This window comes from Cygnus atratus, chromosome 2 (genome assembly GCF_013377495.2).
Source record: "Cygnus atratus isolate AKBS03 ecotype Queensland, Australia chromosome 2, CAtr_DNAZoo_HiC_assembly, whole genome shotgun sequence".
NCBI classification, from domain to species: domain Eukaryota; kingdom Metazoa; phylum Chordata; class Aves; order Anseriformes; family Anatidae; genus Cygnus; species Cygnus atratus.
In genome coordinates, this window is record NC_066363.1 from 41,823,414 (window position 1) to 41,837,520 (window position 14,107).

General features: G+C 34.2%; 1 protein-coding gene across 1 annotated transcript in view; it reads right to left on the reverse strand.

Moving 5' to 3' along the window:
* Window positions 1–14,107, reverse strand: part of NEK10 (NIMA related kinase 10) — a 97,838-nt gene that overhangs the window by 58,022 nt on the left and 25,709 nt on the right. Inside the window, exon 22 of the mRNA XM_035556485.2 lies at window positions 7,931–8,006. Within this exon, the coding sequence (XP_035412378.1) occupies window positions 7,931–8,006 (76 nt within the window). The remainder of the gene's footprint in view (window positions 1–7,930; window positions 8,007–14,107) is intronic.

Genomic DNA, 14,107 nt, shown 5'->3' on the forward strand with positions numbered 1-14,107 from the left:
AATTATCTGCTAGAAGATGACCACAAGCAGTAATGAATCCAATTTTATAGCAACTCTAAAATAAACCTAATTCTTGAATAACCGATTTCACACAAGTTGTTAATTTCACCTAACTTTAAACTCCTGTAAATTAGATTTATGCTAAGCTAGTGCTCCAGCTCCCTCTGCAGCAAATGGAGAGAGAAAGGCATGTCAAGAGGTTGATTCATCTCATCCTAAAATAGATAAGGATGTTTAAGATACATGGGATTAAATTCATTATTGAAGTGACTATTTTTCTCCATTACTTTCAGTTGTCATCTAACATGTTGCAGGACTTGAATTAGATCCCCAGTTTTTGAATGAGTCTCTAGAACTCTAGGTGTGGAAAATATCAGTTGTCATTGTGAACAACATAATTAAAGGCAGCTTAACTCCAGATGGTTAAACCCATAAAAACTATTCAAGTATTAGCAAATTATTTATTTATTTATTTATTTCTTAAACCTCTCCCCTCCTTCAGTTGAAACAGACTCTGTCATAATGTACCTTTTAAATAAGACCCTGGTAAGACCATGGATACATTTCAAGCAGAAAATATGGTCACTCATGGTAATAGAGGAAACAGAAGGAAAGACTGCTCTGCTTTCAGATGACTCAAACACAAACAGCTTGTTCTTCTAGGCCCTTTTTAGCATTTCTTACTAAGATGCCTATCCTATTTCCGATTCTAAATATTTTACTGTATTTCAATTATCCTGGAAGAGTATTACAAACATTCATTCTACCACTTCCTAGCTAGTCCTTGACTTGGCTGTTCTTTGAGTCAGATAACTGGCATACCTCATGCTGCCACCAGCATTTTTTATGCCACAGCTGGCCTGCCATTCCTTGAAATAAACAGTCAACCCACCACTACACAAAAATAGAAATGGTGAAAAGAGGACAGCAGACAATTAAAAAACAGTATTAACGTTTCTCTAATGAGACATGGCCTCTCATTGCTCCTGTGCTTACTCTAGTAATGCCTCCATAGAGTTCAAGAACTCTATTGTTAGAAAGCTATGTGCTTTCACTGATTTTACCACTGAAGAATCACAGAATGGCTTGGATTGGAAGGGACCTTAAAGATCATCTAATTCCACCCCCCCCCTGCCATGTGCAGGGACACCTCCCACCAGACCAGGTTGCCCAAAGCCCCATCCAGCCTGGCCTTGAAAGCCTACAGGGATGGGGCATTCACAGCCTCTCTGGGCAGCCTGTGCCAGTGCCTCACCACCCTCAGAGTGAAGAATATCCTCCTAATAGCTAATCTAAAGAAAAATCACTAACTATTCCATGCAAGAACCTGCCGGGGGGGGGGGGGGGGGGGGAATAAAAGGGATAGAACAAACCAAGGAAAAACTAGGGCAGTTTGACCAATCTTTGACAAAATTTTTAAATCTGTCTACTATGAAGAAGCAAGCAACTGAACAAAAGCCACACCAGAAACTAAAACCCAAGACCCAAGTGAAAACAGGAAACAGATTTAACTGGTGACAAGTGATATAGAAAAACAGCACATACAGTATTAAGGAAACATCAAAGACAGCAAGATGATGTATAATGGCACTAGAATTTGAATCTACACACCATGTACTAAACAACAAATAAAGCAGAAAAAGAAACAACAAAGACTTAGAATCTGTAAAGGTCTATGAAGATACTAATACAGCTGAAATTTAAGATAGGAGAGAATAGGGAGTAGGGAACCAGAAAGAACAAACACCAAAAGTATTCCAAGTCCTGCAGTTCAGATGTCAAAGCAACACGTAGCTCATTTAACATTACTTAAAAGAAAAATGAAAGAGAAATAATTCTAGCAAATAAATACACATAGCATTGGATTAGAAGATATTTACAAGCTCATAAAATAGTTTGATGAAATGACTAATCTTTTTTCTAACAAAGAGTTCAATCATTATGATCTGTTCCAAAGGTATTATAAATTAAAAGTCTTAAGCCACTGAGACCAAAGACATAATAATTAATATATATTAAAATAATTGTTATACAAGTTCTACAGAAAGAATTATTTCCAAGAAACACATGTTTACAATCCGTTGTCTTGGTAGACTAGTACTTTTTCTTTCAGACAGCAGTTTAAATTTATCATGGAGTTTACAAAATCATTACATATTACATTATTTTATACTTTTTTTCCAATTCTGCATTCTCTCGTGTGTAGTATTAAGTTATGTTTTGTGGTAGGGACTTCTATCATCTCCATTGGACCATTATTCCAGAGATCAGTACAGAGATCTTCATGCCTTTTTTTTTTTTTTTTCTTTTCTTACTTCCTTTCACATCATCTCCAGTTTTACTCCCATATATAAAGAGGGATAAGGAGTAATTTTAAACCGAAAGAAGGTAGATTTAGATTAGATATCAGGAAGAAATTCTTTACTATGAGTGGGATGAGATACTGGAACAGGCTGCCAAGAGTTGTGGATGCCCCATTCCTAGCAGTGTTCAAGGCCAGGCTGGATGGGGCTTTGGGTAACCTGGTCTAGTGGGAGGCGTCCCTGCCTATGGCAGGGGGGTTGGAAAGAGGTCATCTTTAAGGTCCCTTCCAACCCAAACCATTCTATGATTCCATAATGCTGTGTGAGACTGGATGTGGTGTTGAATATATTTCAAATGTGAAGTGACAGTTGCTATTTAGCCAAACTTGTTACTTAATAAAAATTATATAAAATTAAGACATTTAGGTGTCTTTTTATAAGTCAGTCACTGTCAACTACTTTTAATGTTCTTTCTTGAAGTTCATCGAGTTTCTCTTTTTAGCAATGGTATCCTCATAATGAAACAATGTTTTATGCAGAGTTGCACTGTAGTATACAGAGACAGTATTACCTGCCTGTCCTCAGCTATACTATGCCTGAGGATTCCCACTCAAATTGCACTGGACTTTTTGCTGACACATTTTATTATAAACCTATGCCTAAATTAAAACTGCAACATCACAATTACATTTCATAGCTATATTTCATTTTCAAAGTGAATTAATCAACTTTCAGAAGATCCTCTTATAAAAATGCTGTATTAATATACTGAAAGGATTGTTCAACTTCTGTCTCTTTTCTAATCAAACCAGGAAATCTTCTCCAGGAGCCAGCTGTTCTGTGAAGCTTAGGTAACATAACACAGTATACAGACTGTTTACTCCAAATTAAGATCCAGGAATCCTCCTTCACAGCTAAAAGGATGATGGACAAAAATACAATATTAACCTATAATTACCAGGAAATATAAGTTCCTTCAAAACACCCCATAGAGAAAACCACTCATTTCTAAAAAAACAAACAAACAAACAAAAAAAAAACCACCAAAGCCCACATACATACATTGCTCTGAGTATCAGTTTTAAGACCTTTTAGAACAATGATGTTTCAGAAAGATCATGTTAAAACTCCTACTAGTGTAGAACATTCTTACCTAGTTTTTAATGATGCCTGAGAGGTCTGCTCTTCTTCACGTTTTCCCAACAGCTTTTCATAAAAAAATTACAGTACTATTGACTTACCTCAGGAAAAAAAAGAAAAAAAAAAGGAAACAAAACTCTCACCATAATGCAAAGGCCATGGTTATCAATAATTAAGAGCCCTTTACAAACAGATCACAGGGAATCTATATTGCATCCCAACCTTAAAATTTACAGCTTTTCCTAGAGTTTTTCTAAAATTTCTGTATACATATACAAATGCAAAAGCAGTTGTAATGATGACTCAACTAACTTTTACTTACATCTCTTGGTCTATTTTTGCTGCACCCCCTTGATAAGCTGAAGATCCTTTTTGTGAAACAAATAAATGGTTGGAATACATGAAAGGAAACGTATTCTATATGCATTTACAATTTGCACTCTCTTCTGGGAGGGCTTTCAAGACAGCTTGATAATAAAGACTCTGTCACCACTAACTTCTAGCAGATTGTTTCTGGTGACTTATGAGCTGGAACAACATTTCAGAATTCATTATCAATTCCCTAAAGCAGTTCATTTCCTCAATTTTTAATGTATTAAGTGTAAACAAATCCATTTAATATATTTTGTATTCTAAATGTACTCATTGCTGGATTTTTTAATTCAAGGACATAGCCAATTAAGAGGAATTTAATTAGTATGACAGTAGGATAAAAATAGCATGAAGTAGAATTTTAAAACATCACAATTACAAAGCATAATTGTATAAGCCCCTCTCTAAACATAAAACAGTGTCTGGTGTTATTTAGAAAGACTCAGTTTTTATCAAATTGCATTAGTAAATGGATTCAGGACTTTCTTTTACAAGTCAACACCAAATATAGTCAATGTTTGGTACACACAGAGATATGCTTTTATCTAAACCACTTTGCATAATGCTGTAGAGCCAAGTCTCAATAATAAGTATCAGACACTGCTTATTTTGACATTTATTGCTTTGTTTCTGTACTGCTCCAAGAAGGGCAGGTTGCATTTCAAACTACCCAGAACTATTTTCCCGTCAATTTAGAAGAAAGCAATTTCTGCCACTCTAAAATGACAATGCTGCCTCTTTATCTCCACCCTTTCCTTTTTTTCAGAAGGAATGTTAGTTTCTGCTTTTGCAGGAATATGATGTTCTTGCTAGATGTGAATTCCCAATATTTTGATTATTTTATAGCCCTTCACCTCTATTTAAATCATCCAAAAATAAAAATAAACTAGTCCAAGCACTGATTAAGTCTATATTCTCTGACTTTTGCTTCATTGCCTGTGTTTAAAAAATTCAGTTAGTTCACTTCATTCTATGTGAACAGTTTTCTATATCAAAAAACCTCTGTCATACAGAGTACTAGCCAAGTACCTTGAATGCAGCAACCTGTGCATTCAGTTGTTTGCAAAACCTTTTTAACATTCTTAAATGATTATGGCATTGGAATGACTTCAGTGGTTTACCTGTCACTTTAAATGTTACTCAAGTACACATTTTAAATACAAAGACATCAGTATCCTATCCACATTCTGTCTTCTGACTGCATACAGGCAAGAATCACTGCTTCCATGATTTCGCCTGTGGAATAGAACTGAAAACAAATGCCCCAAAAGATCACTTACTGAGAGGCTGCAACGTATCAGTGAAATGTTATCTTCATGCCTACTTCTAAATAAGTGGTCAAAGAGGCAGAAAAAGAACTGCCAAAGTCCTAGCTCTGATGCACACTTCCATGTATGAAGACAGGGTATGAAAATAATAATAAATGTGGTATAAGCAAACATTAATATATATATATTTTTTAATCTACAACAGATTTCCAGAGCTACTCTCAAATAATAATTACCTATAATATGATTATAGAATATATATAATAATATACATTACATATTGTTATATATATTATAAATTATAATATATAATTACCTAAAATATGAAAAGACCCAACAACATCAGCTACATCTGGCACAGAATTGAACAGGAGAAAAAAAAATGTAGACAGAACAAGAAAATTACAGCTCGGTGACCCTGACGACCGCTGGTATATGGTTTGGAACCTGACACTTCCTAATACTGCTCTAACCTGCAGACACTTTACCCACAACATGTTTAAAAAAACACATTAGCTTCCCATACACAACATTTCTGCCCAGTTGTAAGTGAACGAAAATCAGTTTTTATTATGAATTTTATTATTTATTTATAACTCATCTCTAGAAAGAGATGATATGGAATTAATTATACCAAAACCTTGCTAAACTAAACTACCCAAACTATCAGTAATGACTTGTGCTAAGCTTCAGGAGAATTTGGGGAAGCAATTAAGGTGGCATTGCAATTGTCTTTCACTCACTAAGCAGCAGCATATGCATTAGTCTTTAAAGTATGGACTTGAACATTCAACACATTACAAGATTAGATTTAGTGACTAAGGGATTAAGTGTCAATCACTACCATTCTGGCAGTAGGAAATCACAAGTACAAGTATCAAAAGCGGCAACATGAATTATATTCACCTGGTGAAAGTCTGAGTTTTTGACCCACACTTGTGATTTGGAAGAACAACTAATAGTCCCTTGGTAGCTTGGAACTTTTAACAATGTATTACAAGTACATGGGCCAAGAACTCAGGTAGGTGCATGGCCATCACATGTGGTCACCACAGCGGAAGAGAAGATTGAAGAAGACTGGCATCAGAAAAGGCTTATAAACTTCTGAGAAAGATACCGGCAGTGCCACAGCCACAGTGATAATCTTAGGTGAAATTTAAGATGAAAACACTTCAATTTTTATTTATTTATTTTATTATTTATTTACTTATTAGGATATAATGTCGTGTCAGGTTTTTCTCCTGATTGGCAGGTATTTTGTAAATGAAAACTTCTGATGAAAACAGAAACAGTATTAAAGACAGCATGTTGTGCAACATTCTTGGCTTGTGTATCTGTCATTCGCTGTATTTTTTGTTTGTCTGTTTTGGTTTGTTTGTTTGTTTTAAAATTCCCTAGGCCAAATAAACTCCACTTTATTTAGAGGAGCTGTAAAAATATGTACTGGGAATTTACAGTAATGCAAGTAAGAGCAACATAAAGTCCGAAGATGAAGAAAGCCAAGTTCTGACTTCAGAAAGCTGAACGCTGAGCAGAAGCAACAGTTACTCTGAAGAGAAGGAACAGCAAGGGGCTGTATATAAAAAAGGTGTTAAAAAGAAGCTGGGACAAGCCTGTGCAGGAATAAGGAATATTTAGTCTGCAGTTCTCCAGCTGAGATTACATATATGTTCTCCAGTTGTATTATAAATACATTTCCATAATAAAACAAGAGAGGGCAAGCAAAGCTTTACCAATAATTTTGCACGGGAATAAAGATCCAGAATTCTGATACTGATTTGCAATTCCTGAACTAATTTTGGATGTTAGAATTTTAATCATCAGAAATTCTGAACATAAATGACAGGCCCAGAACACATCAACTGCTATTATGTGAATCAGTATTCAGGCTTAGTGCTTTCCACTGTTTACATATTTACCTAGACTACATTTTCTTGCTTTTGTTTGCAATACAGTAACCTCAGTGAGATGGCATGATATAATCTATACATTATGCAACACAAAAATAAACTCTGTCCTGCCCACAATTAAATGTGTTTGGGACAATCTGACATGCAGATAAGTGCTGTAAATTACACACGCTATAGACATACTGAGGTGAACCTTTGGGACAGAAAATGTCATCTATTCTGTGTTCTTGAGAGAACAAAACACAAGGCAGTAGTAATCTAGGAAGTTAGGTAGCTATATTGGTAATGTAAATTTAACACAATATGGTTGCTCACTTCTGCTTGCCCACAAATGGGATGACAAAGGAAACTGCAGCTCATTCTGCACATTGAATGTATGGTCTGAGGTAAAATTTTGTAGTTGTTTCTGCATTTACTAAACATAAATTACAAACAATATGTGTTATGCTTTCTCAACTTTGAAATTTTGAAACTACAGATAATATTTTTTATTAAAACCAAATACCTACTGATCCAAAACAAATACACTAGTAAAAACTTCAAGTACTTTTCAGAAGGTAAGTTGTCTACATATACAATGTAACTGAACACTGACACCACGGTTACCTTAAGAGCCACTAAAATTAAATCGTATTGTTTACATACGTCCTTTTATTGCTTGGAAATGCATTTCTTTATTCTTAAGGGTATGGGTAGAAGAATAAGTTATTACAGAACATCAGATATTTCATTTTTCCACCAACTTAACCCACAGTACCAATACCAATATGCAAGAAAGGGCAACTGAAAAATAGGCTGGGAAGCAGCTAGGACAGAGTAGCTGTGCATGAGTAACTTGCGCCTTGTACCTTACTCCATTGCAACTTGCCTGTCTGCTCTAAAAAAATTACCGTGAAGACGGAAATAATTCCACTATGTTGTATGCAGTAGTACTTACCAGGAGTACAGAATGGTTCCTACTACTGATGCGAGTTTGCTGTTTTCTTGCTTCTGTTTTGCAAGACCAAAATCAGCTGAAAAAAAAAAAAAAAAAGATTCACACATCAATGACCACCCTCTCTGCATGATGAGTGGTGCTGTTTGGTTCACAACAGCTGAAAAGCTGAGGGATGGTGAAGGGGAAGTTGTTGGTTTGGATTTTTTTTCCTCCTTTTATCTTTTACATTTAAAGTTACAGTATAGTACTATCTTCCTACCTCCACATAAAACACATAAATTAATAACTTGTGTTTGAATCAGGTCTACTAGCTTTAGAAATATTACAAATACATCTCCGATACTTTCAATACAAACCACAAAATCAATTACAGGTTTCTATTAATATATTCGAATGACAACTGCATGACAATGGTAAGTACCATCTAATAATTTGTGATACAATGCCCAAATCAATTTAAAAATAATGTAATGACAGTTGTAATTATTTGGTTTTCCTTCAAGTTATAATAATCAGCTGGGAAGGACAGACTTTCTCAGAAATTTAATTTCAAAGAAGTACAAAGGGTCTACTAATATGAAAAGTTCAAAGATTGCATTAGTTAAGAAATAATGAAAAATCTTAGCATTACCATATGGGAAAAGCTATAGATTTAGATGATCACGCAGTTATGTTAATATAAGTGTCTCCTGTCTAATTATCAGGTGTTCTTTCACAAATTTGTCACTTAATCTTTACCATACTTTAACCTAAGTTTCATGAAAGCAGCTTAAGTTTATTTTTTTGAATTCAATAATATATTGAATTTCAATACTATTCTGCTGTCTCAGTGCAACAATGCAGGTAAAATACATGGCACTTTACTAAATCCAAGCACAGACAGCAAGGGAAAATCATTGTACTTGTCAAAGTTTTTTAATAAATTCTTCATTGAAATTCTACTTTAGAATTGGTAAGATTTGCAAAGTAAATTATATTGTTTAAAATATTTTAAGGTTCCTGTTCTACATGGACCCAAGGTACTCTTAAGACAAGTATGACAGGCCTTTGCATTCCCATTTCAATTGCTTTTACAGTGAGATTGTTAACATTTCAGTTCAAAATATTTCTACTCAGCAAAAAAACTGCAGAGCAGATGAAAAACAGGTAAGAAAAATTATTTTCTGTTTGCTCTTGCTCAGTGTAAGCTTCAAGGATATGAAGAGGGGTAGGTTTCTTATTCAAAAATGCCCTTTGACAAGAAAGCCAAATCTAGGTACTCAGGCCACAGAGCCTTTTTCTTTGAACAAAATGTTCAATGAAGGACTAGCTCTGCAGTGCTTGGAAAATATAAGTAGAAAGAATATTGAATTAACAGGATAAGTGATAGGTCTCTCTTTAGCCCTCAAGCTTGATATAACTCAGGTATTTCACTCCAGAGAGTATTAACCCCAATAGAAGCAGGGATTTTTGCAATGTTGATACTTCCCTGAATTAATGTGAGTGAATCATAATAACTTCCCTTCTTTGGAGTCCTTCACATAAATTCCATGAAAAAAAAGTATTAAGACATTGAATCAAAAAAATCAGTTCCTGGTGCTTGAAATATTTAGGAAAGGAAAGAGGAGAGCTGGACATCCCAGTTTTGGAAGAATGAGTCTACCTTAATAGAATATCAGTGATTACTTATCTAGAAAGGGAAGGATGGAGGGAGGAAGGAAAAGATCAGCAAAATGGAGAAATTATATACTCTTTCTCTTAGGCTCAGGTCCTCAGAAGTGAAGGGAAAAGACTTGTTTCATAGGCAATAATATTTTCCAAATTCTACTAAAACATTTTGATACCAGCAAGAAGCTCAAAATACAACTGCTGCTGTTAGAACTAAGGAACGTAATGCACAGAACAATCATCTTTACCTTAAACATAAACATTCAAACCACCAAAAATTGTCTACCAGTTCAGAGGATTCTTGTTGTCCTCTGCAACCTTGCAATGCAGGAATAACATTGGCATTAGAGAGGCAACTCCCTCATCACCAAAAAAAACCAAAAGCCCTCATTTTGACCATTAGACTGTCCAGCCTTCCTGAAAAGTAAACATTAACCCTTTTGGACCAACTAAAAAAAAATAAACAATGGCTTATAGTACAGGTGAAGGAAAACCAAAATGCTAGTGGATGACATATTTCCATGAGGAAGTCATCTTGAAGTTTTAATACCACCAGTGGAAAGATCCATCTACCTGCTCAAAGAAGAGGAGCTTCTATTTCCGCAAAATAATGGTTGTTTGATCTGCATATAGTATTTTAGAAAAATTATAATTTTTCTGTTTTTAAACAATACTTTAAATGTTTCAGGTTCATGTGAATTACATACGTTATAATTTATATTACTATCCTAATCATGACAGTTTGTAAGCTACGGGGAATGGTAGGTACACTAATCTAGCCATAACGTTTTATAAAATATTCTTTTTTAATAATAGCTTTTGGTGCTTTGTGTACTGGGCAACCTGAATTGATGTGATTTCTTTACAGCTAATTTCTCTAATGGTTAGAAGCTTGGCATTCTTCACTGAAAATTTAGATTATTTTTAAGTGTGCTCAAAGACAATAAAAAACTAACAAGCTTTCACCATTAGATGGATTTTTATAAATTAAGATTAAACATGTAATTTCACCAGCAATTCAATACCAATAGATTCATTTCTCTCTGAGGTATTATTGCATTTAACTAATGTTTACACTCTAATTTTTTCCTCTATTAACATGTGTATTAGGAGTCAAGAAAACTAAATATGATTTTAATTTAAAAACAAAAACAAACATAGAAAATAGTCTAACAACCATGCAAGAGGGTCCTCAAATGGGAAGAAAAATTGACACAAAAGGATGCAATCATAATCTTTTAGATTCTGAAAAACACTTCTTCACTTGCTGACATTGTGTTTAGGGTAGCAGAGTAAGTGATAATTAAGTCTTCTAAGTAAGATTGTTTCAGAAAACATTAACATGCTTGGGAAGAAGGTATGAAGGGAAGATGGAGCCATGAAAAAATTAGTAAGGTGACTTGGCTAGTATCTTGACGTCTTACTGGGTGTCTCTTGAACTTTCACAATACCCAAATAACAAACTTTCTAAATCTTAGCAAACTTTTTAAAGGAGCATATTAGGTACCTATATTTTTGTTGCTGTTGTTGTTGACAGAATTAGTTGTTTTCATTTGCCATTTTATTTCCCAAGATTTCACCTATCCAACTGATCTTCAACAGTTAAGACAAGCGGATTTTTTCCAGATGCTACTTCTTAACAACAGCAATCTCGTATTTGTATGTTTGTTGCCTTAACTTATATTTGAACTGTATTTGAAAATACCATAGTTTTCCTAAAAACAAATATGTATTCAAAGATGAAAAGCAAAGCAAAAAAAAGAGGATGAATGGAGAATAAAATTGCATATGAACTTCAGACCTATTCAGGTCAAATTTTCACTGTCCCCATTGAACAGATTCATCTTTTACCCTTAAAGGCTCAGGCTGAGACAGATTACCTTTGCTACTCATCAGCTGGTTTGCAGCTGTAATCAAGAAAGCTTTTTTGCAACTCACTGAGTAGTATTAGGTATTTTATGTTTTCAAATGATGCAGCAATACTGTTATTAATAGATGTTTCCTTTGTTTTGACATAAAATATAGAATAAGCATTTCTAGAAATTTAGAAAGACAAATGATTCTTTTCTATTGTTATACTGAAGCATTCTTTTATTACTAGTCACAGTAATAAGTTTTCCAAGCTCAATATCCTAAAATATATTTATTTTTTATCTCAACTTACTTCTTTCTTCAAAAGCCTGAGCAAGTGTCAGACTGCTGATATTAATAATGGAAAATCAGTATTTCTTAACTAAAATTCAGAAGTGATGATCATATTTATGGCTATTCCAGTCCTATACATTTTTAATTATCAAGACCAGTGCTTTATAACATGTATAGTACCATGAATTACAACAGGACTAGTCATACTGGTATATCTTATGCTTGATAGGAATTATTGGCATAAGTAGAACCAATTAATAGCCAAATAAACCTGCTGCACATTTAAGTTACTGTGTTACAGTGATTTGGAACACAAAGACAGAATTTTAATTTTATTTTCCATAAAAGCATATCCTAAAATCAAGATAATCTGCAATTTAATCAACAGTAGTACATAATTATTCTAGTCTTTTCCATCAATAGAATGGGAACAGAATTCATTTCTCATCACTCCCAAATACATGTTTCTAGCTATTCTATTTTTCACCTTTCCATTTGGTAATATCAGTGTCTCATAAAGTCAGCCTACTATCTGTCAGTGTTGTGAAGCCTGTAACTTCTGCACTAAGAACATTAGCATTGCTCCCCATCTAGAAATGAGATCTGTGGAGAGATGTGATTGTGCTATTAAGCCACCAACAGCATCCAGAATGTTTTATTTACAGTGTGAACATAAATCAAACATAATCTCTTGTTTAATTTGAAAATTCCACTGAGCTTATTATGGAAGCTTTGAAAATGAAGCACTACAAGCATTTCCTTGAATCTTGGTATGAAGGGCATCAGGTCTGTTAAACGAGCCATAAAATCTACCAAAAATTTAGCCTTGTTCTAAGGGACTTCAAAAAGTAGTGACTGACACACAGGATAAGCTCGTATCACTTCACCTCATGGCCGCTGCTTTTCTGGGTATGGCACAGAATCAGAAGGCAATAGGTCTTCTACAAAGTGCACTAAACAACAAAATATTCTGAATTACAAAATTAACAGGTAGCGTCTGGCTACCTGTTACCTGGCTACCTGATCTTCCAGCATCTGGCAAACATTTGAACTTTTCAAGTCTCAATTGCTTCACTGTTCTGACACATTCTGGTTGCCTGCTACAACTACAAGTATGTCAAATAGATGATTTGTCTCAAAACTAGTAATCTGCTGCTACATAATAATCCTAGGTTTAATACAGTTCCATACAGATCTTTTCTGCTGCTGTTGTATTGTGTGTATTAAACAGAAAACAGAGCACACCACCAAAAAGAGCATAGAGAATCCTTCACTAATCTTGATATTGGATGTGAAAGGTGTTAAAGTGATTCCACACAGCCCTCTTGGACCATCAAGATCCAAACCTTGCTGAAACTAGATGGTACTGAGGAAAAGCGTAGTCTTCTGTTTTGTCCTACAAACAAGAAACAAACAAAACTAGGAAGCTCTAGACAGAAATATGCTGTGCTAGGAGCAAAATACTGCTGCAGTAAAATATAGCTGCAATAAAAACAGACATTTTAAATTCAGAAAACTATAACTTTTCAACATCTTATATGGAAAGCTGAGCAAATTAAATTGCGAGCCACAGTTAATATGGGTTCAGTCTCTAAAACCCCATGCACAACCTGTACAACAAAACAGCTTTTGTTTAGGCTGTGCCTGATATTCTACTATACGTGGTTTGTGTATTTGTTTTGTTTTTTGTTTTTGTTTTTGTTATTCTATCAGAAATTATAAATCAGACTTTCAATCTGACTAGAGTTGTACAATTTCAGTAATATTTTTCTACCAATTTAGAATAAGCTGTTAATGAAATTACAGGTTAGCATAATTTAATATTTATATTTTTGTCATATTTGTAGGTCAACCAATTATGATTAAATGCTATACCAACGTATAAGAGATGGTAGTTCTGGCCCCTATCAAATATACGTCAGAGATGAAACGGAACAAATGAATAGAATGGGCAGCATTCTTAAAGTTCTCTACCATCAGAAACAGAGATCTTGTACCAACACTAACCAGCTAGGATCAGATCGAAAATGTCTGTCTCCATTTTCAACAATTAAAAGACTTAAAAGAGCCTGAAAAAAGATTGTGATAATGCAGATTTAACTGACGTGTAAAAGACATCATCAGAAATGCAACGTTACATAATCTTCAGATTAAAATGAAGCACTTCACTGGGCTTACAACTTTCATTTGTATTTTCCATAAGTTTAAAAATAAAAATGAAAAAATAAAAATAAATAAACCTGGATAAGGATAGTGTTTGATCAATCACATTCAAAACTTAAGAGAAAGAAAATACAGTGCAGTTATGCAAATTAAAAAATTCTTCCTACAATTAACCTCAGATACTCTTTTTGCAGTAAAACCTATTGCACAGATATTCAAAGA